At 45.8% G+C, this 21,164-nt stretch overlaps 1 protein-coding gene across 2 annotated transcripts; it reads left to right on the forward strand.

Moving 5' to 3' along the window:
• Positions 1-190: 190 nt before the first annotated feature.
• Positions 191-12,003, forward strand: SMARCD1 (SWI/SNF related, matrix associated, actin dependent regulator of chromatin, subfamily d, member 1). Of its 2 annotated transcripts, none has more exons than XM_066613712.1 (13): positions 191-358; positions 2,135-2,322; positions 3,308-3,350; positions 3,431-3,553; positions 4,316-4,438; positions 5,244-5,360; positions 5,777-5,878; positions 6,059-6,220; positions 6,314-6,411; positions 7,052-7,187; positions 9,403-9,525; positions 9,713-9,814; positions 10,361-12,003. In XM_066613712.1, exons 1-13 carry the CDS (start codon positions 191-193, stop codon positions 10,412-10,414), a joined length of 1,539 nt encoding a protein of 512 aa, XP_066469809.1. In that variant the 3' UTR covers positions 10,415-12,003. The 2 variants fall into 2 exon arrangements, with proteins under 2 accessions (XP_066469809.1, XP_066469811.1); XM_066613714.1 differs by lacking the exon at positions 191-358 and adding an exon at positions 502-584.
• The last annotated feature ends 9,161 nt before the right edge of the window (positions 12,004-21,164 follow it).

Below are 21,164 nucleotides of genomic sequence, written 5' to 3' on the forward strand. Positions count from 1 at the left end.
CCAGCCTTTGGGCAGCAGGAGGAGCTGTGCTGGCGTTCTCCCACGCCCATTCGTCCGGCCTCCCCTCTATCATCAGCGCAGCGACGCTCTAGCCCGCGCGAGCGAGACTCTATGGTGAAAGCCAGGCCGTCGTCCCGAGCCCACATCCGCCTCCCCCTCCCCGCTTTGTGCTGCCGCTGAGGGAGGGAAGATGGCGGCGCGGGCGGGCTTCCAGTCCGTGGCTCCGAGCGGCGGCGGCGGCGGGGCCGGCCCTGGGGCGGGCGCGATGGGGCCCGGCACCGCCGGCCCCCCCGTCCGGATGGGCCCGGCCCCTGGGCAAGGGCTGTACCGCTCCCCTCTGCCAGGCGCCGCGTACCCGGTACCGACCCGGCCCGGCGAGGGAGGGGCGGGGGCGGGGCTTGGGCCAGGAGCTGATGGGATGCTGATGCTTGCGGGGGGCGGAGGTGAAGCAGCAGCGACGCTGCAGTGGGCGGGGCTACAGAGGCGGGGGGCGGATGGGGGAGTCATTGGAGGAAGATGGAGAAGCTGAGCTGCTGAGGGGGAGTCGTGGCAGGGGGTTTGCTGGCGCAAGAAGGAACATGGGGGTGAGATCCCGGGGTGGGGGTGCAGGGGGGAAGAGGGCTGCAGCACCAGCCCCTGATGTGGTTGGGGTGTGTGGGGACGGGGGGGAGGGCTGGAGCATCCAGCCCCTGATGTTGGAAGGGTATGGGGGTGTGTGGGCCAAGCATTTGGGGGTGGGGGGTAGGAATGAGATGTCCAAGGGAGGCGAGCCAGGCTGGGCCTGCATTGATGTCATTATGTGGAGTGTGCGTCAATGACTTTTTTAAAAATACGTTTATGAAAGTGGTTGAAAATCGCTGTGCTAAATGAAGATATTAGCCATTTTCAGTGTCTTTTCCCCCACTTAAAAGTTTTGTTTAAAAAGTGTGTGCTGTTGAATTGCCATGTCTTGATATTACGTATTTATTTAATTGAAAAATTTATCTCTCGCCTTCCCATGCCAGCCAAGATGGCTTAATATTGAAATAGTTACTATTTGAATATATTGGAATAGTTACTATTTCAATAAAATAGTTTCCAAGTAAAGTTTTGGATTTGTTTGGATATAATATTTAAACCAAACTAAGTGTACTTTATGTCTTCCTGATCAGATATTTCAAATACCTTTAGTTTTTGAACACTTTGAGATAATTATATAACACACATAAATGTGTGTTATGGTAGTGGGGGGGAATATATTAAAGAAACATTGTAATAGGATATGTTTTTAGATTTTTGTATTGGCGCAGCATTGGCGACATCCTAAAGCACATCCCAGTCCACTTAAAACAAACTTCCAGCAAAATGTGGGTTTTCTAGAAAACACAGAATCAGAACATTACTGGAAGTAAAGCAGTATTTTATCCCAGCAGTATTTGTGCCAGTAAATATGAAGTGTGGGTTCAATAATTGTATGCATTGGGAGAGGGAAGCATTCAAGAGATGAAACTAATGGCAGATTCAAGCGGTAAAGACTTCCTAGATGGTGTCACTTAAGTCTGCTATCAAGGGGTGCATGTCTGAATGCTTTTCTAACTTGGGATGAGGTGAGGAACCTTCTTTTATGTGGAAAATAAGCAGATTAAGAGGGAAAAGAGAGGGATACTACAATTCAATACATATTTATCTCAGAGTAAGCTCCATTGATATATCTCAGAGTAAGGTCTATTGAGTTAAACATGTTTAGGATTGCCCTGTGATTCTCAGTGGCTGCAATCCTATGCACACTTACCTAGGAGTAAGGCCGGTTAGGTTTAACTCAGTGGGGATTAGACACACATAGTTCTGAGTAGACACACATAGAGTAGAACATTCAGGGTTTTGTTTGCAAAGGCCTTTTTCTATAAAAGCGTATTCAAACATGCAACCCCTACTTGAAGCCTTAAGCAGTATCTACAAGAAAAGCTTTGCCTCTTTAAATCTGTTGAAGGGATATGCTGATCCTGACAGGGGTCCCATGCAACAGATAATAAGAAACAGTCTTGACAAAGTTGAACATCACTTTATACTAGGGAATTGCTTCAGCGTATTTTAGTAAGAAATATGGTATCTGAAGGCATTTCAGAAATTGAGCTCTTATGTGTTTCTTTTTCAGCGCCCTGGCATGCTGCCTGGCAGCCGGATGACCCCTCAGGGACCTGCCATGGGACCTCCAGGCTATGGTGGGAGCCCTTCAGTACGACCTGGGATGGCTCAATCAGGAATGGACCAGTCTCGCAAAAGGCCAGCCCCTCAGCAGATTCAGCAGGTTCAGCAGCAGGCAGTGCAGAACCGTAACCACAAGTAAGAGTTTTCCCTTTCACAAGTCTCTTGGCACCAAAAAGCATCTTCCTTTTTAAGCCAAGGCTCTTCACATCCTTTGTGGCATTAGCTGCTGTTCTTTCATTTCACGAATGGCTTACTTGAGAATAGTGAAATTTGCACGTGTTCAGGAAGATGGTTTTAATTTGGAAATTGCCACATCTAAAATTAGGAGAAAATAAAATAAATTTGACTACAGAATCAATTCCACTGCAGGGTAGGTCCTCATAGAACTTCTTGCACTCCTGGTTCAGTAGCTGATCATAAAGCAGAAAGTATACCTCAGTTTAAAAAAACCCACATTGCAAGAGGTCTATCTGCATGCCAACAGTGTTCTTTCCTCTGCTAAGTGTGTACACAGTTGTTTCCCCACATCTGCCATATAATAAATTTTTCACAGAATGGGTGCAATTTGATTTTTTTTTTAATATGGATCATATGCAGTATCTGACCAAACCTGACATCCAAAAAAACTCAGAGTGGATGTGTCTTTACAGTCACCTGATGTTAGTAATCCTGGTACATTCAAGCAATACAGTATGCCTCTATGGATGCAGGTGTGGGATAATAACCCATGATATGATTCCATCAAAGACAACTAGTGAGCAGTTTCATTGAACTTGATGAAACGTACTTCTGATTAAATATGCTTAGGATCATGCTGCTGTTCTGATAGCTAGGCATGGACTCTCAGCTTCCTGGAAACATTTTATAGCCTTTCCCAGGAGAGCTGAACAATCCTGGGCACCAGATTTCCTGGGTGCCTAAAATCAGGTCTATTGCAATGGAAGTTATTTTACTGAATTAACTTTTAAAGTTAAAAAAGTTAACTAAAAGTTAACGTTGTTACTTTTTTTTTTTTTTACAAAAGGTGCATGCAATCATAAATATGATTCAGTAGTATATGAAATGTAAAACCTTTTCACACCCACATCAGACTCATCCTCGCATTTCTGTCTTAATATAGTGCCAAGAAAAAGAAGATGGCAGATAAGATTCTACCTCAACGAGTGAGTAGAGCTTCAGACATACGTGGTCTGTTGTTCGTAGTAGCAGTGGCAGCACTGATTGTGGCTGTGCTCTGTTCTAGATCCGGGAGCTAGTACCGGAGTCTCAGGCATATATGGATTTGTTGGCTTTCGAGAGAAAGTTGGATCAGACTATCATGAGGAAGCGATTGGATATCCAGGAGGCTCTGAAACGGCCTATTAAGGTAACAGTGCTAACTTGAAACGTATCTGTGTGTATGTCTATTCTTCCAACAGCTACAGAAAATAAAACCAGTGGTACTTAGTGCAGATGTAACAGTTTTGTTGTGGATGGACATCCTGTTAGCTGTCTGGCACAGTAATAGGTACTAACCTCTCAAGGTAGGTGTCCAGTATACAGTTTGGGTTGAAAATAACTTTAGTATTGCCTGCATACACCATAGCTGCTAAAATGCTGAGTCTTGTACTCCAACCCAAGTCCCATCCATTCTTCGAGATACTGAGACAAATGCTCCAGCCCTTCCCCCCCCCACTCCTCTGTCCATTCAGTTAAAAGTTATTGATGGTGATTTGCTCAGCTCAATAACTTCAGCAGGCTATGTAAGACGTCGGTCATGTTGGTGAAAGCCCACATCTGACAGAAAATGGCTCAGGAGTCCACACAGTGAATAAATTTTGAATGTGAATAACGTTTTCAGATTTTAATATGTGGAAAAATCACTGGCTCAAAAAAAGAAAAAAGGATGGCTCTTTGTTTTTAAAGTGATATTTAGTGAAATGTTTCAATCTTCCTGTGTTGTGTTCCTAGGCTTTATGCACCTAAGGCAAGCGTTAGGAACTTGCTTAAGTATAGGAATAGTGTTGCCATTTTTGGGGTGGTGATGGTGAGTGGGCAGTCATCCTTAGTGCAAAGGAGTTGAAGTAAGGATTGGGATTGTTGCTTCTCAGTTTCACAACTAATATGTTTTGGATGCAACTCTTTTCAGCAAAAACGGAAGCTCCGCATTTTTATCTCAAATACCTTCAACCCAGCCAAATCGGATGCGGAGGATGGCGAAGGCACTGTGGCCTCGTGGGAGCTCCGAGTGGAAGGGCGACTACTAGAAGATGTGAGTGAGGAGTGGGAGTTAGCATCTCTGCATGGGCTGATGGGCCATTAGCAGAATGTGTCGTTCTCTGTAGTTTATCGTAAACTGCCTTGAGTTAAACAGACTTTAGTAATAGGCACTAAGCTACACTGGACAGTTTCCAAATATATCAGCTGAGCTGTTAACACTGAATGCTGTTTGAGCTAGGTAAGATTAAAGGTGGAGTGTCTTCCTAAACCAGGCTATATCCAATTCTAGACGTTAACATGTACCAATGTGTCTTAATGGGGGAGCAGTATTATAGTATTGGCAGAAGAGGTTTAATCAGCATTGGCCTTTCAACCACAATCCTCTAATATACATAAACTGAGATACCCTGAAGGTGCACATCAGTGACTCTTGGTTTCTTATCTGTTTTCACTGCAAGCGCCACCCAGATTTTTCTACAGCCATTGCTTGGAGGGATGGTAAAATTGATATGAAGCTGACATGTGGTTAACCTTTTCAAAAGACATAAGATCTAATAAACCCTGAATTATCTTAGTTAGATGACACTTCATGATATACTTCTTTTGGGGAGGGGAGAGTGCTATATCAGATGTTGTAGATGAGTGGAGAGTGCCCTTAATTCATGCTTTCTGTCTCTCTGAAGCAGCTGACAGCACTTTATCATATCTCTTCTTCCCTAACAAAGGCAGTCACTGTCTTGAGAAAAATTGCTCACCACTCTTTTTAGTTTGTGATACTTGAATGCTCTGGGTTTGGTTGCTGTTGGCAGCATTGTCTGGATGAAAAAGGAGAAAGAAACTCTCCTTTTTTCTTGCAGTCTGCTCTCTCCAAATATGATGCTACCAAGCAGAAGAGGAAGTTCTCATCCTTCTTTAAGTCTCTGGTGATTGAGCTGGACAAGGACCTCTATGGGCCAGACAACCACTTGGTGGAGGTTAGTCTTTTTTCCCCTTCTCCTTCGTATTGTATTACTGAACTCTAATAGCTTTCCAAATCAATATATGGAATCTCTCAACCAGATTACAGAATGTGTCTTGGTGCTCTTTTATTTCCAGTCAAGTACAAAAAGATCCTTGGAACTCCCTAGAGTCTTGTAATATCTGTCTATTTTTATCCTGCCCTTTCTCAAAGGAGCTTCAGGTGTATGTGGTTTCATCTCTTCCTACTCCCTACCCATTTTATCACAACCCTCTGAAAGACCAGTCCAAGGTCACTCGTGACAGGGATTTGAACCCAGGTCTCTCCATTGCTGTCCACTACATCAATCTGGTCCTTCCATACTGATCTTTTACTTAGTCATACATGCCTACCTTTTTTCCCTTTATCTGCTATTTTTGTTTGTTCTTTTAGTGGCATAGAACTGCTACCACCCAAGAGACTGACGGCTTCCAGGTGAAAAGACCTGGAGATGTGAATGTGCGTTGCACTGTCCTCCTGATGCTGGACTACCAGGTAGGCAGGAGCACCTCCGTGAGTGCCTGTTGAGATGGATAAATGGGGGGCAGGGAGAAATAGCTATAGAAGATCAGTGGCTGCAATGGATCTTTTGGTGTTTCTAAAATCAGATGGTGAAATAATTATCTTGTTTTTTGAATTCATGAATTTTGGGGGGTTTTTTGTCCCCCTTTGCAGCCTCCACAGTTCAAACTGGACCCACGTTTGGCTCGCCTCTTGGGGATCCACACCCAGACGCGCCCAGTGATAATTCAGGCACTGTGGCAATACATCAAGACTCACAAGTTGCAAGACCCCCATGAGCGGGAGTATGTCATATGTGACAAGTACCTCCAGCAGGTAGTGATGATGGGGTAGGCAGTAGCATCTCTTGCTAGCATGTTTAAGAACAGGGCTCTCTGGAGCTGCCTGACCTTCTTTTCCAATTTGCAGATATTTGAGTCTCAGCGAATGAAGTTCTCTGAGATTCCCCAACGGCTGCATGCTTTGCTTATGCCTCCAGAGCCAATCATCATCAACCATGTCATCAGGTGAGATGGAACACTCCGTGTGGGAGCCATAACTGGCCTAGAAGACTGGCATGGAGTATGGTCTGGGCCTTCATATGTCCAATACAGTGACAAATGCTACCCATGGTGGAACATTTTTTCCAGCTTTCACTAGTCATTCTTGCAAATTGTGAGGCAGGAGGGTCTTTCAGAATGTCCATCTTCTAAATGAGAGGCGGAAATGTTAGCCAGTTTGTTAGGTTGTTTCCATCTGGCCAATGCAGCTTAGAAGCCATTCTGAAACACTTTCAAGAAAAGTATTTCAAGCTGAATTTTTGGAAGCAAAGGAGTGTTTTCTATAAAAATACTGTATACTGGCAATCTTCAAACTGTGGGTCATGAGCCACAAGTAAGGTGCAAACCAATCTGGGGTGGGTTGTGGGGCCGGCGCTACCCAGAAGCCACAAGGCATTCTGGGGAATTACCCAGAAGCTGCAGCTGACGGTGGCTCACAGTGGTAAAAAGTTTGAGAACCACTGCTTTATATCAGAGAGAGCTTGAATTGACAAGCAGTGGGTTCCTGTCCCCTTGATTGCTGGTGATGATTTGAAAGTATTGTGTTGAACCAGACTCTTGACTTTGGGATTTGTCTTTTGGTTGTGTTGCTGCTTCGCTAACTCAGTGTTGATCCAAATGACCAGAAGAAAACTGCCTGCTATGATATTGATGTGGAAGTAGACGATACTTTGAAGACTCAGATGAATTCTTTCCTACTTTCCACGGCCAGCCAGCAGGAGATAGCTGCACTGGATAACAAGGTGAGAACTGTTGGAGGTTGTCCCTACACTGATCTCTTAACACTGTGTAATGAAAGGGATCTCCTTGTGTAATTGCTGTAGTTTCTATCTGAGAATTAATGCCATTTCCTTCTACCAAGCCTCCAACAGCAGCTTTGAAAGTTGTTAGTCATTCTGATCAAAGCTGGTATAATTGTTCCGGTCAAAGTTCATTGTCAAAATCTAAGATCATAATTACCCATTAATAAACATACATGGCACTTTTTCATTGGACAAATAAGATTAGTCATGCTTTGTGATTTTTAAAGGTGGTGCCAAGAGTTGGCAGTTTGGGATTCTTCCAGAGCAGTGCCTGGGTGAAATGTGAGACCTGTAGGCTGAAATTCTGTGCACTTCTCTTTGAATGTTCAATGGATTCCTTGGGGGTCCATTGAACATAGTGGTGCAGTCTTCTGAAGAAACTAATAGGATTGCACAGTGTTCAAAGGTGTCAGCTGCCTCCTATTACCTTTATTTTGGAATGTTTCACATTGTCTGCAGCCTATAGGCTTCACTTTTTGCAGAAAGTGAACAGTTTCCACTTTAAAAGACGATGTTCGTTCATTCATTCTTTATTTACAGTCACAGACCCAACATAAAAAGATGATGTATTTCTCTAGTGTAGCAGACGCTGTGTCTAATTTTAAAAACTACTTTTGAAGTCCCACTTCAACTTGCTTCCTGATTTTTTATTTTTTTTTAAGCACTGTTTGTTTTGGGGTAGGCTTTGCATCTCACTCTTCCTCTCACAGGTTTAGGTCACATGGGGATTGTCCTTTTTTATCTGCACAAAACCCTGTCAGGTAGATTAGGCTTGAGATACAGCATCTTGCCCAAGGTGATCCGGTGAGTTGCAGCAGGGGCTTCAAACTTGTAACCTTGGCCCATGTTGGACACACTCCCCATTTTATCATACTGGCTCTTGATAGCCTTGGATAAATTCCTCACAATAAAACTGAACAACACAATCTTCTAAACAAGAGACCATCCCTTGTTTCCATAGTGAGAAGAGCTGCTTTGCTGCCAGACTCCTCACCCTCTTGCAGTATCTTCATGCATGAGTATTTTGCCTTGATAGTGAAATTCACACTTAATCTCCTCCAAGAAAACTGATTAACTGATGTGCTTGTGGCCTTTAAGAGGCAGAGGTTTGATGTTAATTTAAAGGGCAATTGCCACATGGGAGATGTTTTTCCACAGTCTTCTTGAGTGTCTATAGCAGCTCTGGAGTCTAACCTGAATTTCATAGACTCTGGGCCAACAGTCAACCTTTCAGAGTCTCTGGGAAGGTTGCCCAGTCATAGCCATTAAAAGGTTGAAACCCAGGGAGATTCCTAGTTAGTAACATTCGGACTCTGGGGCAACAGCAAAAGGACCTACCACTTCATCCAGGTTCTTTTTGAAAAGGGAGCCATGACACATTTGGGTCAACCATAAAGCATCTCGGCCGTGTTGTTCTTTTCTCTCAATACAAAAGTCCACCCAGGCTAATGATTTTGTTGGATGTGCAACATGATTGTAACTGTGCTTACTCAGAAGTAAACTCCACTGAGTTCAATGGGAATTACTTCTAGGTAAGTAGATTTAAAGTCTCAGTCCTAATTTCAGAGTTGCATTTTGCTGCAACTCTAAGGAAAAAAAACTTTTTTCATTGACCCCCCCACTGTGTTTGTAATTGCTAGCTGAGATTGTGTTCATCAATGTTGCTGTGTGTAATTGCACTCTCTTGTTCAGCCCTTATCAAAGGGTATATGATAAATATGATACAGTCAGCTAAACAAGAGAGAAGGAAATCCTGTGAATGGGATCAAAGCGACTTTGCTGTGGGACATGAAGCCTTGAAACTAAGGAAGTGTCTGAGCAAATGAGATGCAGCGATAATGGCACAAATTAACTATAATGAAGAAAAAAGTTGGCAATGTACAACGAGGGGTGGGGCAAGGGCCAGGAAGAGGTAAAGAGAGTGAAATTCCAGGCCAGTGTTGCAAATTGTGTTCTTCTGAAATGGAGGATATTGCATGGAGTGTGGGGAGAAAAAAAGCAATGCTGACAGAGCTCAGGAGGTGGGTGGACTGGACTTCTGTGGGTGAATGCCAGTAGCAGATGGTGTGAAAACCAACCAGTCTGGAGTTCACTATCAGTAGTGTGTAATCACATTCCTTTTTCAACCTGTTTGTGTTGCATTTCTCCATCTCAGATCCATGAGACCATAGAAACCATTAATCAGCTGAAGACTCAGCGAGAATTCATGCTGAGCTTTGCCAGAGATCCCCAGGGCTTCATCAACGACTGGCTGCAGTCCCAGTGCCGGGACCTGAAGGTGAGGAGACCCCGAGCACAGATCAGATGGCTTTTATTGAGACCTTTCTGGGCATCTTCTATTGGAAGATTAGCATCTACTGCAAGATAGTCAGAACAAGAATCCATGTTAAGGCTTTCAGGTAGGCCTTCAGGCTCTGATCAGAAATGGATGAATGAGTAATGGAAGGTGTTGGTTTTTTTTCCAGGCGATGACTGATGTTGTTGGAAACCCAGAAGAGGAGCGCCGAGCTGAGTTCTATTTCCAGCCTTGGGCTCAGGAGGCTGTGTGCAGATACTTCTACTCTAAGGTAAACTCACCCCATGGGATCCCTCCTATAATCAAGGTGGTGGGCATATCTCTGGCTGGGTCACTTGAGCACTCTAGTGTCTAGCATGTAGAACACTGGCCCCTGTTTCAAGGCCCTGCTGCTCACACATGTATTACTGCTTGAAACCAATCAAACTTTTGAGTCACAATGAGCCAATGGAGTGAAAACATCTACCATACAATTTCAGCTTATTTTGCCCTCTTGACAATCGGAGTTCAATCCTAACTTGAAATACTTGTTCACTAAGCTCTCCAGTGTATGAGTTTTTAAAAAACAAACACCCCCTCGTTTTTCCTATTTAAATCTTGTTGTACTGCATGGGAAGCATTTTTCATAGAAGTGTATGCTGTTAAGAAGTACGTACTTCTGGTGCTGGTGCTGCACCTCTGACTCCATCCTGTAAGAATTGCTGGTAGCTTTGGGCTTCTGCTACTTGTTCTTCCAGGCTGAACAATCACTAGAGCTGTGCTTATAGCTCTTTTTGCTACATGTGTACTAAGGCTGTTGTTCTGGCTTCTCTCACAGGTTCAGCAGAGACGGCAAGAGCTAGAACAGGCTCTTGGAATCCGAAACACATAGACAAGCCTGCCTCTCCCTGGCCAGCAGACGTCACAGCTGCCAAACACTGCAGGGATTCACTGCTCAGGCCCACGCTATTCCCACTTCAGCACAGACCCCCCTCCCCCCACTGTTCTCCCAAGCATCATCACTCTTCCTACTGCTTCATACCCTTCTGGGGGAATGTAGTCAGCAGCCAGGCCAAAGGTCTTGCATTTCGGCCTGGCCCTCTTTCCTTGTTTGTTGCCTTTTTGAGCCCCAGGGCTCTCCTGTCCTGGCTCTAACTGAAGCTCTTCTGCACTCAGGACAGCTTCAGTTCAGAGCCTTGAAAGCTCAGGACTTTCTTGCCAGTCCCTAGACTTCATTCCAAACACTCACCCCCTAAGCTGTGGGGCTGGACGGCTCTTCTGCACCTGCCACTTGCAAACAGGTCTGAGCCTGTTCAATTGCCTGCCAGGTCCAGGGTGAGGTGCAGCTAGCAGCCCTACAGTGAGTTTCACATGTCTTCTGACCTTTAAGGGGGCAAAGGATACTGCATAGATTCATCTCTTGGGGGATGAAGGGACCTCCCTGTGTGTTTGTGAGCATGTTTGTGTGTGGAGGGCTTTCTCAGTGGAAGCTACAGTATGTCAAAGTTGGCAAGGAGTTTTCAGGTCAAGACAATCTGCCTGACCTGACTTCATTTGCGTGGTTGTTCTTTTTCATGGAATTGGCTGATGGAGTTTCCACATCAGGTCTTGGGCTTATTCCTGGGCCCCAGTGGAAATCACTGCCTGCCTTGTCGGGAGGGGGGAAAGCATCTCCATTCCAACCCCTTCATATTCCCCCCCCCCTCCAAATCTCTGGACCCAAAAAAAGTTGACGGCAGGGCTCCCTCAAGCTATGATTGCTCTCCTTTGGCCTTCCTCACCTTAATGGCACAGAGCAGGTTTCTGGGGCAAATTATAGGGTGGGGAACAGGGATGTGCAAGTAGGTGTTCTTGACTTGAGGGAATCGCAGCACAACTGCTGCTCAGCAAAGCAAAACTACCAATGTTCTCTTTGGGTATGCATTTCGTGGTCTCTGGCACCTACTGTCTTTCGGGGAGGGATGAAGCAGCATCTTTCTGCTGACTGGTTTTTGGAACTGTAATGCAGCTGGACAGGTCCCAGCTGCATGTATTCTGACACTAGCTGCAAAAATCAAGTTACTGACAGGCCCCATTCCTCTTCCGCTTCCGGAGTGAGGCCGGGGCCCATGAATTCAGGAGTCCAAGTGGCACTAACCCCTTATGTGTGCGTCTGTGTTGGGAGTGAGAGACTCTACCTTTCCTGTCTTGTCTTTGCCATACAAAAGACCACCTCGCTCTGTACCTCCCCTCCCTGCTTCTTGGTGCCAGGGATTAGTACCCTGGTGTCTTATGTAGCTGCCACAGGCTCTTAGGGCAAGTATAGATGAAGGAAGCTCAGAGACTGACTGGCTCGGCAAAGTGTAGCTGTTTTTAACCACTCCCTATTAATATGCTTTGTGTTTTGTGGTTCTTTCTTCTCTTCCCCTTCCCCCCCCCCACCCTTGGACCAAATTTTTTTTTGTACTGTATCCTTTTAGATGTCAGTAATAATAATAAAAGCTGCCTCTAAATGAAGGTGCTAGCTATCCTTTTGTGCTACGCTCTTGACTTATATTCCAAGGTAAGTGCTGTGCCTCCCTCCCAGAAAGGCTTTTTTTTTTTTAAAGCCTCTTTCTGGACAGCTAAAGGAGAAACTGGAGATTTTTCATCTTGAAAACAAGGAAAACTCTATTGGTTGTCTAGGAGACTCATCTGCCTGGCAACCCAGAAAAACCGTCATGTTGCCATGCATAGTTAAGCATTCATTAGAAACAAGGACAGTTTGATCACATGCAGAGCTCAGCCCTTAGAAGCCAGGTTGTGGAGCACACCACAGTGTTCCATAGCAGGTGCACAAATATGTCTTCTCACTCCCTTCATTAAGGCACTTAATACTCAGAGCTAATTCTTATTAGAAATGTTCCATTATGTCCAGCATAGATCAGAGAAATCCTTTCCCTTCATTGTTTTATAGCACTGTAGAGATGTGCGATACTTCTCAGAGTAACAAGAAGAAAATGGATCACTGCCCTGGGCAGTTCCAATGGAAACTTCAATACAAAGGCGGCGGCAGCGCAGAGGGGGGCAGGGGTAAACATAAATAGGAAGAAATATGCATTTCATTCAGTTGTTACATAGTAATATGTCAAAAAATTGCAATCAAGTACATAACCTTTGATTCTCCTGATAGGTCTATCTAAAGCCAACACAAATGGAAGCAAAGGAATTTGGGAATTACATCCACTTTTTACCTTGTTTGCTTAAAATGGAACTTTCTTTGTCATGTTGAAATGATCTTTTTAATGACTCATGCTTATATCTCATATCAATTCCATTTTTCATTCAGGAACTGTCTAGGTCAGTGGTTCCCAAACTCTAGCATCGGCACCCACTTTTTAAAGCAGCACTCTATCAGGACCCACCTTGCCTTATGAGACTAAAAAAAGTTTAACTTTACCAGCTGCTCAAACCTGTTTTTATGCTTTTTAATATGGTGGGGGGTACCTTCTGGAGCATTTGTTGAGCTGTGCATTCATTGGATTGGGACCATTCTGGTGGCCTTGAGTTCCCCTTCACCTGGCCTTCAATAAGAGCTGAGGCATGCTCCATATGTGCACATATGGCTCCGTTTGGCTTTCCAGAGGGCTCTACATTTTTCTTGTTCGCTTGTGGGAGGGGACTTCCTTCTCCAGAGTTTGTTGGGGCCTGTGTTCATTGGATTGGGACCATTTTGGCGATGTTGCCTTCTTGACCTGCCCTTCAAAGTGGACAAGGTCACATTCACCTATTCATAAGTAAATGTGCATGGGCTGCTCCATTTCAGTTTCCATAGGGCTCAATACATTTTCCTTGTCAGCTACCAGCTTCATGATCCACCCCAAAAATGGTTCACTACCCACAACTCACAGTTTGGGAACCACTGGTCTAAGTATCTGTCAAACACAATTACAGATGTCCCATACTAGTGCAGCACATAACACTGCATAGCTGCTACAGACGTCACCACATCATGTGCTAAGTGGCCAGTGTAGTTAACGTCCATTTGACACAAAATTTAGAACTGTAACCAACTGTTTCAGCCCTACCCATGTAGCGATTGCCTTGTTTGCTTGTCTTGGAAGAAGTATTGAATGGTGGGGCTAGGTACATGCACAGTTAAACAGTTCCCTCTTACTAAGTTTTTTTTTGGGGGGGGGGTGATTTATCAATACTGAAGCAGTCAGTAGGTTTCAGTCAGATCTGCTCCTAATGTAGTGTTTTCCTCTATAGTACTTGGGTAGTGTTAGCCTGATGTTATTTATTAGTGCCTGTTCAGTGACAAGATCAGGGAGAGACCTGCCCATAAATAATTGACACCCATGTACATCTTGATGAAACATGCAATGGACATAACTTTTCAAGATTTTTCATCTTACAGGAGGGATTGGTAGGGAAAGGGGACAATTCAGACCTCGGGGGCAGCAAGAGAAAAAGCATGAAGTCTTAGGGAGCTGGAAACCTTTGGAATTGTGAGGGTGGTGGAGTTGGAGGGGCAAAGGTCACAACCAGGGATATATTTGTCTAGAACCAAAAGGTTAATAGGTTGGGTGAGATAGTAAGTATCTGGAGTGGTTGTGCTGGATCTGGAAGAAGAAGCAAAGATCCAAGGAGAGGCATTTCATATCAAAGTCTGAAGGTCATCTAGTCCAAACTTTTACTTTAAGGTGAGATTCTTTATATGCTTAAAGGTTAGACTATATCAGCCACAGCCTACACTCCTTAAGCTTGGTCTACATACACAGCAGAAGAGAGTGGTAGATGCTGATGGGAAAACTACATTTTTGGATGTGCATTAAAGTCCCTACAAACAGAAAACATTCACCACCACCACCACAAAAAATTTCATCTATATACTAGTTTTCCAGTTGGGGGGCTCTTTGTATGGGGGAAAAATTCAAAATTGATGTAGTCCATTCTCATATCTGCTGCACATGTAGGCCCAATCTATTTCTCACAGGTGCAATCGTGTGGGGATAGTATCCAGGTTGTCAGCATCGCCAAAGATGACCGTCTGCTAGGCAGGTACTAGACTGGTGGTTTGAGGTTAATGAGGAATAGAGACTTACTGAACCTGAGAATGCCACACCAAACCCTTTTTATCTCTTTAGAAATGTAATTTGGGTTTTGTTTCTAGTTGCTGGTGTTTTTATCTCGGTGGTCTCTTTATGGCTAATGTTTCCGGCTCCTAAGAGCTCTTTTGGCAACCTATTTTTATTTTCATTGAACAGCGTGAGCTCTGTGAAGTGCATCCTAAGGAGACATTTTCTCTACACGAGGTAATTCTTGCAGATCTCTACCTGCTGTGCTGCAGTCTTCCCCTGAAGCTCCTTTTCCTTTTGCAAAGGGGAAGGTTAAGCCATTTCTGCTCAATGTTGCATATAGCACCAGGGATCAAAGGTCTGTGCGCCAGGCAAAAATACCGGTTTATGGCGAAAACATGATGTGCATCAGTGCAGCATGAAAATCCAGGGTATTGCATTGCACAGCAGCAACTGGAGGCCCAAGTGAAGTGTGAAACATTTATTTAAAATAGTACACCCCCATGTTTCCAAAAACGGCTTATAAACATTAAAGCCCTCAATACAGAATGACACAATACAAGTGTCAACCACAAGGTGGTTGAGCAAGTAGCAATCACTGTGGAGCTTTGACGGTTTCAGATCCAAGGTTGGCTGTAAACATATGACCAGGGATAAGGCAGAGCACTGCTATCCTTCGCATTGGTCAGATGGCAATATTGACTCACCTCACAAGGTGGTTGTGAAACTGGGTTATAGGTCTTAAGACTCTTATACACAGCATTTAAGTTATTGGCAAAGGTCCATTTCCGCCCACGCAATATATCTAGTCAGATTGTCTCCTCTTCTTCCTTACATTTTAGGACAGTGGTTACCAAATGGGTGGATTCTGACCCACCAGCCTGAGAAGCAGCTGAGTCTGCCCCCTTAAGGGATGAGGGGATAGCAGCCACAAGATCACCAGGATTACGCTGTTGCCAGGGATGGGGGTGTACTGGCTTCTGCTTAGCTAGCACTAGCCTCCAGAGCATGCAGGGAGCCCAATGGACCTCTACAGGGCTCCCCAAGCTTCTGGTAAACTGAAAACTGATCAGAAACCCAGTTTAGGAAATGGAGGCAAAGAATTTCAACAACATAGGAATCTAGGTTTTTGTGGTCAGAATTATCGCAAACTGTAAGTCTTCATAAGGGCTTTATGAATTTCAACAACACCCCAATCCAATGTAAGAGTGGATTTTCCCCTGCACCCAAATGGTTGGATGCCTTTCTAAAAGGGGGAATACGAGCCAGAGATGACTTAGGCAGGGCACCCTTCTCAATCTCTGTAGTGAGGGAGGAAGGATGTTGCTTTTTCAATCCTAAATTACACAGGCCAACACACATTTTACTTCCTTAAACGTTACACCAATTCCTGGGCATATTTGGGGTGCCAATTCCAAAAATGGCATCCATTTTGCCCTTTCACGTCTAGTTTTGGAGATATAGTATAGCCTCTTTAGTGAATGGTTCAAGCAGCTACACAATGTCTTCCTCATGAGGAAGCTGATTGAACCATTCACTAATGAGGTTATACTATATCTCCAAAACTAGACGTGATAGGGCAAAACGGATGCCATTTTTTGAATCGGCACCCCAAATTCATATCAAACCACCATAAAGTTTGGGAAAAACTTTTCTGACCCTCAATTTTGTAGGCCTGTGTTATCAATCATAAAAAATTAGACCACCAAGTCCTTCAACAATCAAAACAATGGTAGGTTTGCCACTTTAAAAGCAGAAACAAAGATTTGATCCTGCTTTAAACCCTCAACCAGTGGCATGAACGAACCACTGCCTGTCAGACTTCTTATGGACAACTTTTGTGGTCCCTGGAACAGAATTCAATGCTGTGAGTTCTCTTTTCAACATGCATCTTACCAAAGGTGGTTTTGTGTGTGCACTGGCATACTTCCAACACACAAAAGGGAATTGCATGTGTTCATTTGCATGTGTTTACAGACATTGCCAGTGTGTTGTTGCAGAGGGACAGGCGCTTATTCCTGTCCTCTGAAAGCGGATTATTTCACAAGGCAGACAGAGGCTGGACTGTGCCCTGTGCCCCTCTAACTTGCTCTCTGGTGGCAAAAATCAAGGGAAGCCCTTTGCTCGTCTTTCCATCCTGACCTTTGCTATTTGAGCCTGTGCTCTATCTGGACTAGACACAGAAATAAAAATACAACAGTGAAACAGCTAGATTTTATATTTTCAAAAAACGGGGAACAGCCCTGATTCTCTTTGTCCTCATCTAGCCCTGGGAATGTGGCCTGAAATTAGCACCTAATCAGACATGTCCAGTCTCCCCCCCCCCCCGCCTTTTGCCTTTTTACCATCCAGTCTGATGAAGAGTTTTGGAAAGCTTTTCTTACTGTCTACCACTTTTTGTCACTCTGCTTGGTGACAAAGGGAGCATTAGACTGTGCCTTTTAAATTATTTTTCTAATATTGGCAGCTTGGTTGGTGTATTTATGATGATGATGATGATGATGAACTTGCCATAAAGCACCTCCTCAAGTGTCAGCCAGGTGGACTAAAGGACCAGCCTGCAGAAGCTTGTAATGGAAATACATAAGATACCTCAAAGAGATAGGGTATGGTGTCACCAGTGGCCCCCTGCTCTGGCAGGCAGGCATGGGGTTAACCCCAGGGCCTTAGATTGCAGTGAGTGTGCTGCACAGCTCCAGTCACTCAAAGGCAACAGGGCCCTCAGGGATAAAAGCAGCACCTGATGAAGGGAGAGTTTAGTGGGTAGTAGGAGGAACGCTTGAGGGAGGAAGGAGAGAGTGACAGACTGACTGGATTGATGGATTAATGGACTGAGGAACTAATGGCTGATGGACTACTGGAACTGCTGATGGACTAACTGACTAAAGGATAGATGGGTGAATGGACTTTGGAGACGCTGGAGATTATCGTGTGGCTGTTACTCCCAAGACCTCCTGAGGACCAAGTTGTTGCTGTGATGGCTGGAGAAGCTGCTGGCAGGAGAAGAGAGGAAGAGGACCTTTTGCAATTTGAACAGGTGAGCTACCCTGGTGGTGGGGTCCAGCAGTGCTGCAGTGGAGCACTGGGGCCATTGTTGGGGAACAAAAGGAGCTAATTAGCTTAAAGTGGACATAAGTTCTCTAAGTGAAGTCTGGACCGGGAATTTAGCAGAACAAAGCTGCACACTTGCCCTTAGCCTGGGGAGAGTCACTGCAGCCTCAATGCGTCTAATTGGATCTGCGCCACCTAAAGAGGATCCTGACCCCCATCTTGGACAGTCCAGGCAGCTCCAGGCTGCTGGATCTGCACCACCTCTTTAGGTGGTGCAGATCCAAGTAGATCCATTGGGGCTGCAACAGCTCTCCCCAGGGTAGAGGAAGAAATTTCAGCCCCAAATTTCCTGGCCCAACCCCCTTTCTCCTGCCACCAGACCATGAGCCTGCCCACCACCCACCCTCCCCCATCCCCTGCACGGAAGGTGCACCCCTTGCCCCGGGCTGAGCTGCTTTCAACCCCAAATTTGCACTGGATACGGAGCAAGCCTGCTCTATCCATCCCACCAAGTGAATTTATTCAGCAGGCTACACAGAGAAGGGGAGCTCATGGGCAGTACTACAAAAAACAATTCCCTTTCCTACTAGGGATGAGAACGCAAGTCAAGTGACTTGAGTTGAAGTCACAAAAATGTGAATTTTTTTGTTGACTCGTGTACACTTGAGTTGCACGCATGGAAGACTTGGCAAAACACTCAAGCCAAGGGCCTCTTGACTCAGCACTCATCCCCATGCATGCAGACTCAAGTCTGCCTGTGTCTGGGTGTGCTTGTTTACTGTTTCCACAGCATGAGAAACCTTGTGGTGCTATCATTCAGACCAGGCGAGCAGCAGGGTAGTTCCAGCCATTAGGCAGGGAAAGGTTAATGCAGGGGTACTCAATAGGTGGCTCGTGATCTACCGGTAGATCGCGAGGCAAAATGAGTAGATCGCGGAGCCCTGTCTCTCCAAACTGTTAATATGTCAGTTTCGTCTAGTGACTAGACGAAACTGACATATTTAGCTGACAGGTGTGCTTCCTGAAGCATCTGGTGGGCCACTGTGGGGCGCAGGAAGCTGGACTTGGTGGGCCTCCTCTGACCTGGTCCAGCAGGGGCTCCATACATCAAAGGGGGTGTCTGTCAGATGCTTCCTTCCCCCCTGGTAGATCTCCGGGCCTTGCTGGGTTCAAAGTAGCTCTCAAGCCAAAAAAGTGTGAGCACCCCTGGGTTAATGTTTTGCTTTTGCAACAAGTGGGAGGTGGGAGCAGGCTCTTTTGCCCATCTCTGAAAGAACCAATGATCATTGGACGAAGGATGGGAGGTCTGATATTTTCTTTAGCTGAGGTATGGCAGAAGGAGAAGCTCAAAGGGTTTCTTGCCTTAGAACTGACTGAAAAAGCCCAGGGAGGTGGAGGAGACAGAAAAGGGGGGGAGGCCATTTGTAGCAATCAGTGATCATGCTTTCCAAATGCATGGCTTCTTTTGGCTCCATTGTTACTTGGGAGGAGGGGTCCTCATTGAATGACTGGCTAAAATGTGACTACTTCTGCCAAGGATCAAGTTGTCCTGGTAAGCCTAGCAGCTTCTGCACATAACCCTCTTTCCTCTTGCTGCTTCTGTCCCTGCTCTCTTCCACCCCCCTCCTGCCTTGTTTACAGATGGGTGGGGACATCGGGGGAGTGTTTAAAGAGAACTCCAACACACACACACCCCAGTAGCAGCCCTGTTTTTTCCACTGATGGTTTTTCAAAGGGAACGACTTGAGCCTCAAATCTTTTTGAGTTGCAAAAATGCTCTGGGCAACTCAGAAAGTGCCCCTGTTATGACTTGTTTTCGACTTGAGTTCAGGGGCTGGAGACTCGTGACTCGACTCAAGTCAAGCCATGCTAGATTTGCCCATCCCTGCCTATCAGAGTTGCACATGTGCAACATGTCTGTTTTAGGTATATGGAAACACCTTGCATTTCTTCTGCAGGCATTTACCTCTTTTTGGAGGTCCCCAAAACTGGTGCAAAAATGCAACAAAGGTAGAATATGGGGAAGTCTATGCCTAACACCTCCCCTTCAACTGGTGCCCAGGGCAGATGTCCCCACTTGCCAACCCTAGATACACCACTGAGACAATGGGACTAGCTTCTAACAGCAGAATCCTATCCACGTCTACTCACAGGTAAGCCCCATTGTGTTGAGTTGGGCTTACTTCTACAACCGCGTGCATAGGATTGCAGCCAGTGTGCTGTCTGTATGCTGCCCAGTGCGCTGGGCTGCTGCTGCGCCAAAATGGCTGCCGCAGCATCCTGCATACATTGGGCAGCAGCCGGCAGCTCCTTGGGGGATGGAGACATTCATCCCCTTCCCCCGTGTAAGGAAAGTAGCCCCGCAATAGGGCTACTTGACTCTGTGCAGGCTATTTAGCGTATGCAGAGTGACAGAGTCATGTGTTGGGCCAAGAGGCCCAATGCAGGGCTCAGGATCTCGTGGAACTGAGCTCTGCCAGTCCCTCCTCCCTCCTACCCTGCTCTCTCCCCCCCATGCCCCCACTTTCCTCTCCGCCACCTGGAGCTCCCATGGAGTGCCAGGCAGTGGTGGCCCATCCTCAGCCCCCTTGTACTGAGCTAGCGCCCAGGTTGGCTGGGTGGTATGTGTTGCAGGCATGCCTTATGGCACAGTTGTGACACTCCATGCTGGCGCTGAGCTGGTCTGGATTGGGCCCTCAGTCAGTATGAGCCAGGCTATGATCTTGCAGCATAGTCCTACATTCAGAAGGAAGTCCCACTGAGTTCACATATCTCAGGGTATACATCTAAGAAATGGGGATAGGTTTGCAAGTCAACTCCTTAACATTTAGTGAAATCAGCACATTCTGATTTTCAACCCCCAGTACTTTCAAAGGATATTTCCATAAATACACCTAAAATTACATCTTAAACATCTGAAGCAGCCGCTGGTCTCTCAAGTCTACCCCTCCTGGCTGTGGCTCTCCAGGACTACAGGCAGGGGGTCAAGCCCACACTGGGCACCAGTAGGAATACACACTCTAGATCAGTGGTTCCCAAATTGTGGGTTGGGACCCACTGGTGGGTTCCCAAAGGGTGATGGTAAGATCAGATAACTAATAGCCTCAAACCCTGATCACCTCAAAGATCAGGTACTGTGGCTGGCTGCTAAGAGCTCAGCTCCTGCAGTTTGCAAGCATGTGCAAATACAGGGAGAGAGATGTCTGAGGGTGTTTTTTTCTGGTCATTACAAATAAATAAAATATTATTCCTTTCTAGATCTGTTTAAAGTCTGGTAAGCCCAGGTGGGTCTGGACAGAGTGTCGTTTTAAAAAGTGGGTCCCGGGGCTAATAAGTTTGGAAACCACTCACCTAGATTGCTCCAGCTCTTCCGCACCTTTCTACGCGTCCAGCGAGCCAGAGCCGTGTCTCCTCCTTCCCCAGGCCCAGGCCCAGCACCCGGGCCCTCACCTTGGGTTCTCCTCCCCCCAACCTCGGCAGTGAAAGGGTTGGAGCGTGGCAGAGGCGTGGCTGCGCCGAGCTGAGGCGTTGAAATGCCCCTGCAGAGGGGGC

Source organism: Tiliqua scincoides, chromosome 2 (genome assembly GCF_035046505.1).
Source record: "Tiliqua scincoides isolate rTilSci1 chromosome 2, rTilSci1.hap2, whole genome shotgun sequence".
Classification (NCBI taxonomy): Eukaryota; Metazoa; Chordata; class Lepidosauria; order Squamata; family Scincidae; genus Tiliqua; species Tiliqua scincoides.

Excerpts from the sequence above, each read along its gene's own strand:
- SMARCD1 (XM_066613712.1), top strand. The coding sequence starts at position 191 with ATGGCGGCGCGGGCGGGCTTCCAGTCCGTGGCTCCGAGCGGCGGCGGC. Across the intron at positions 3,554-4,315 it reads CTCTGAAACGGCCTATTAAG|CAAAAACGGAAGCTCCGCAT; the intron begins GTAACAGTGCTA and ends AACTCTTTTCAG. Across the intron at positions 4,439-5,243 it reads AAGGGCGACTACTAGAAGAT|TCTGCTCTCTCCAAATATGA; the intron begins GTGAGTGAGGAG and ends TTTTTCTTGCAG.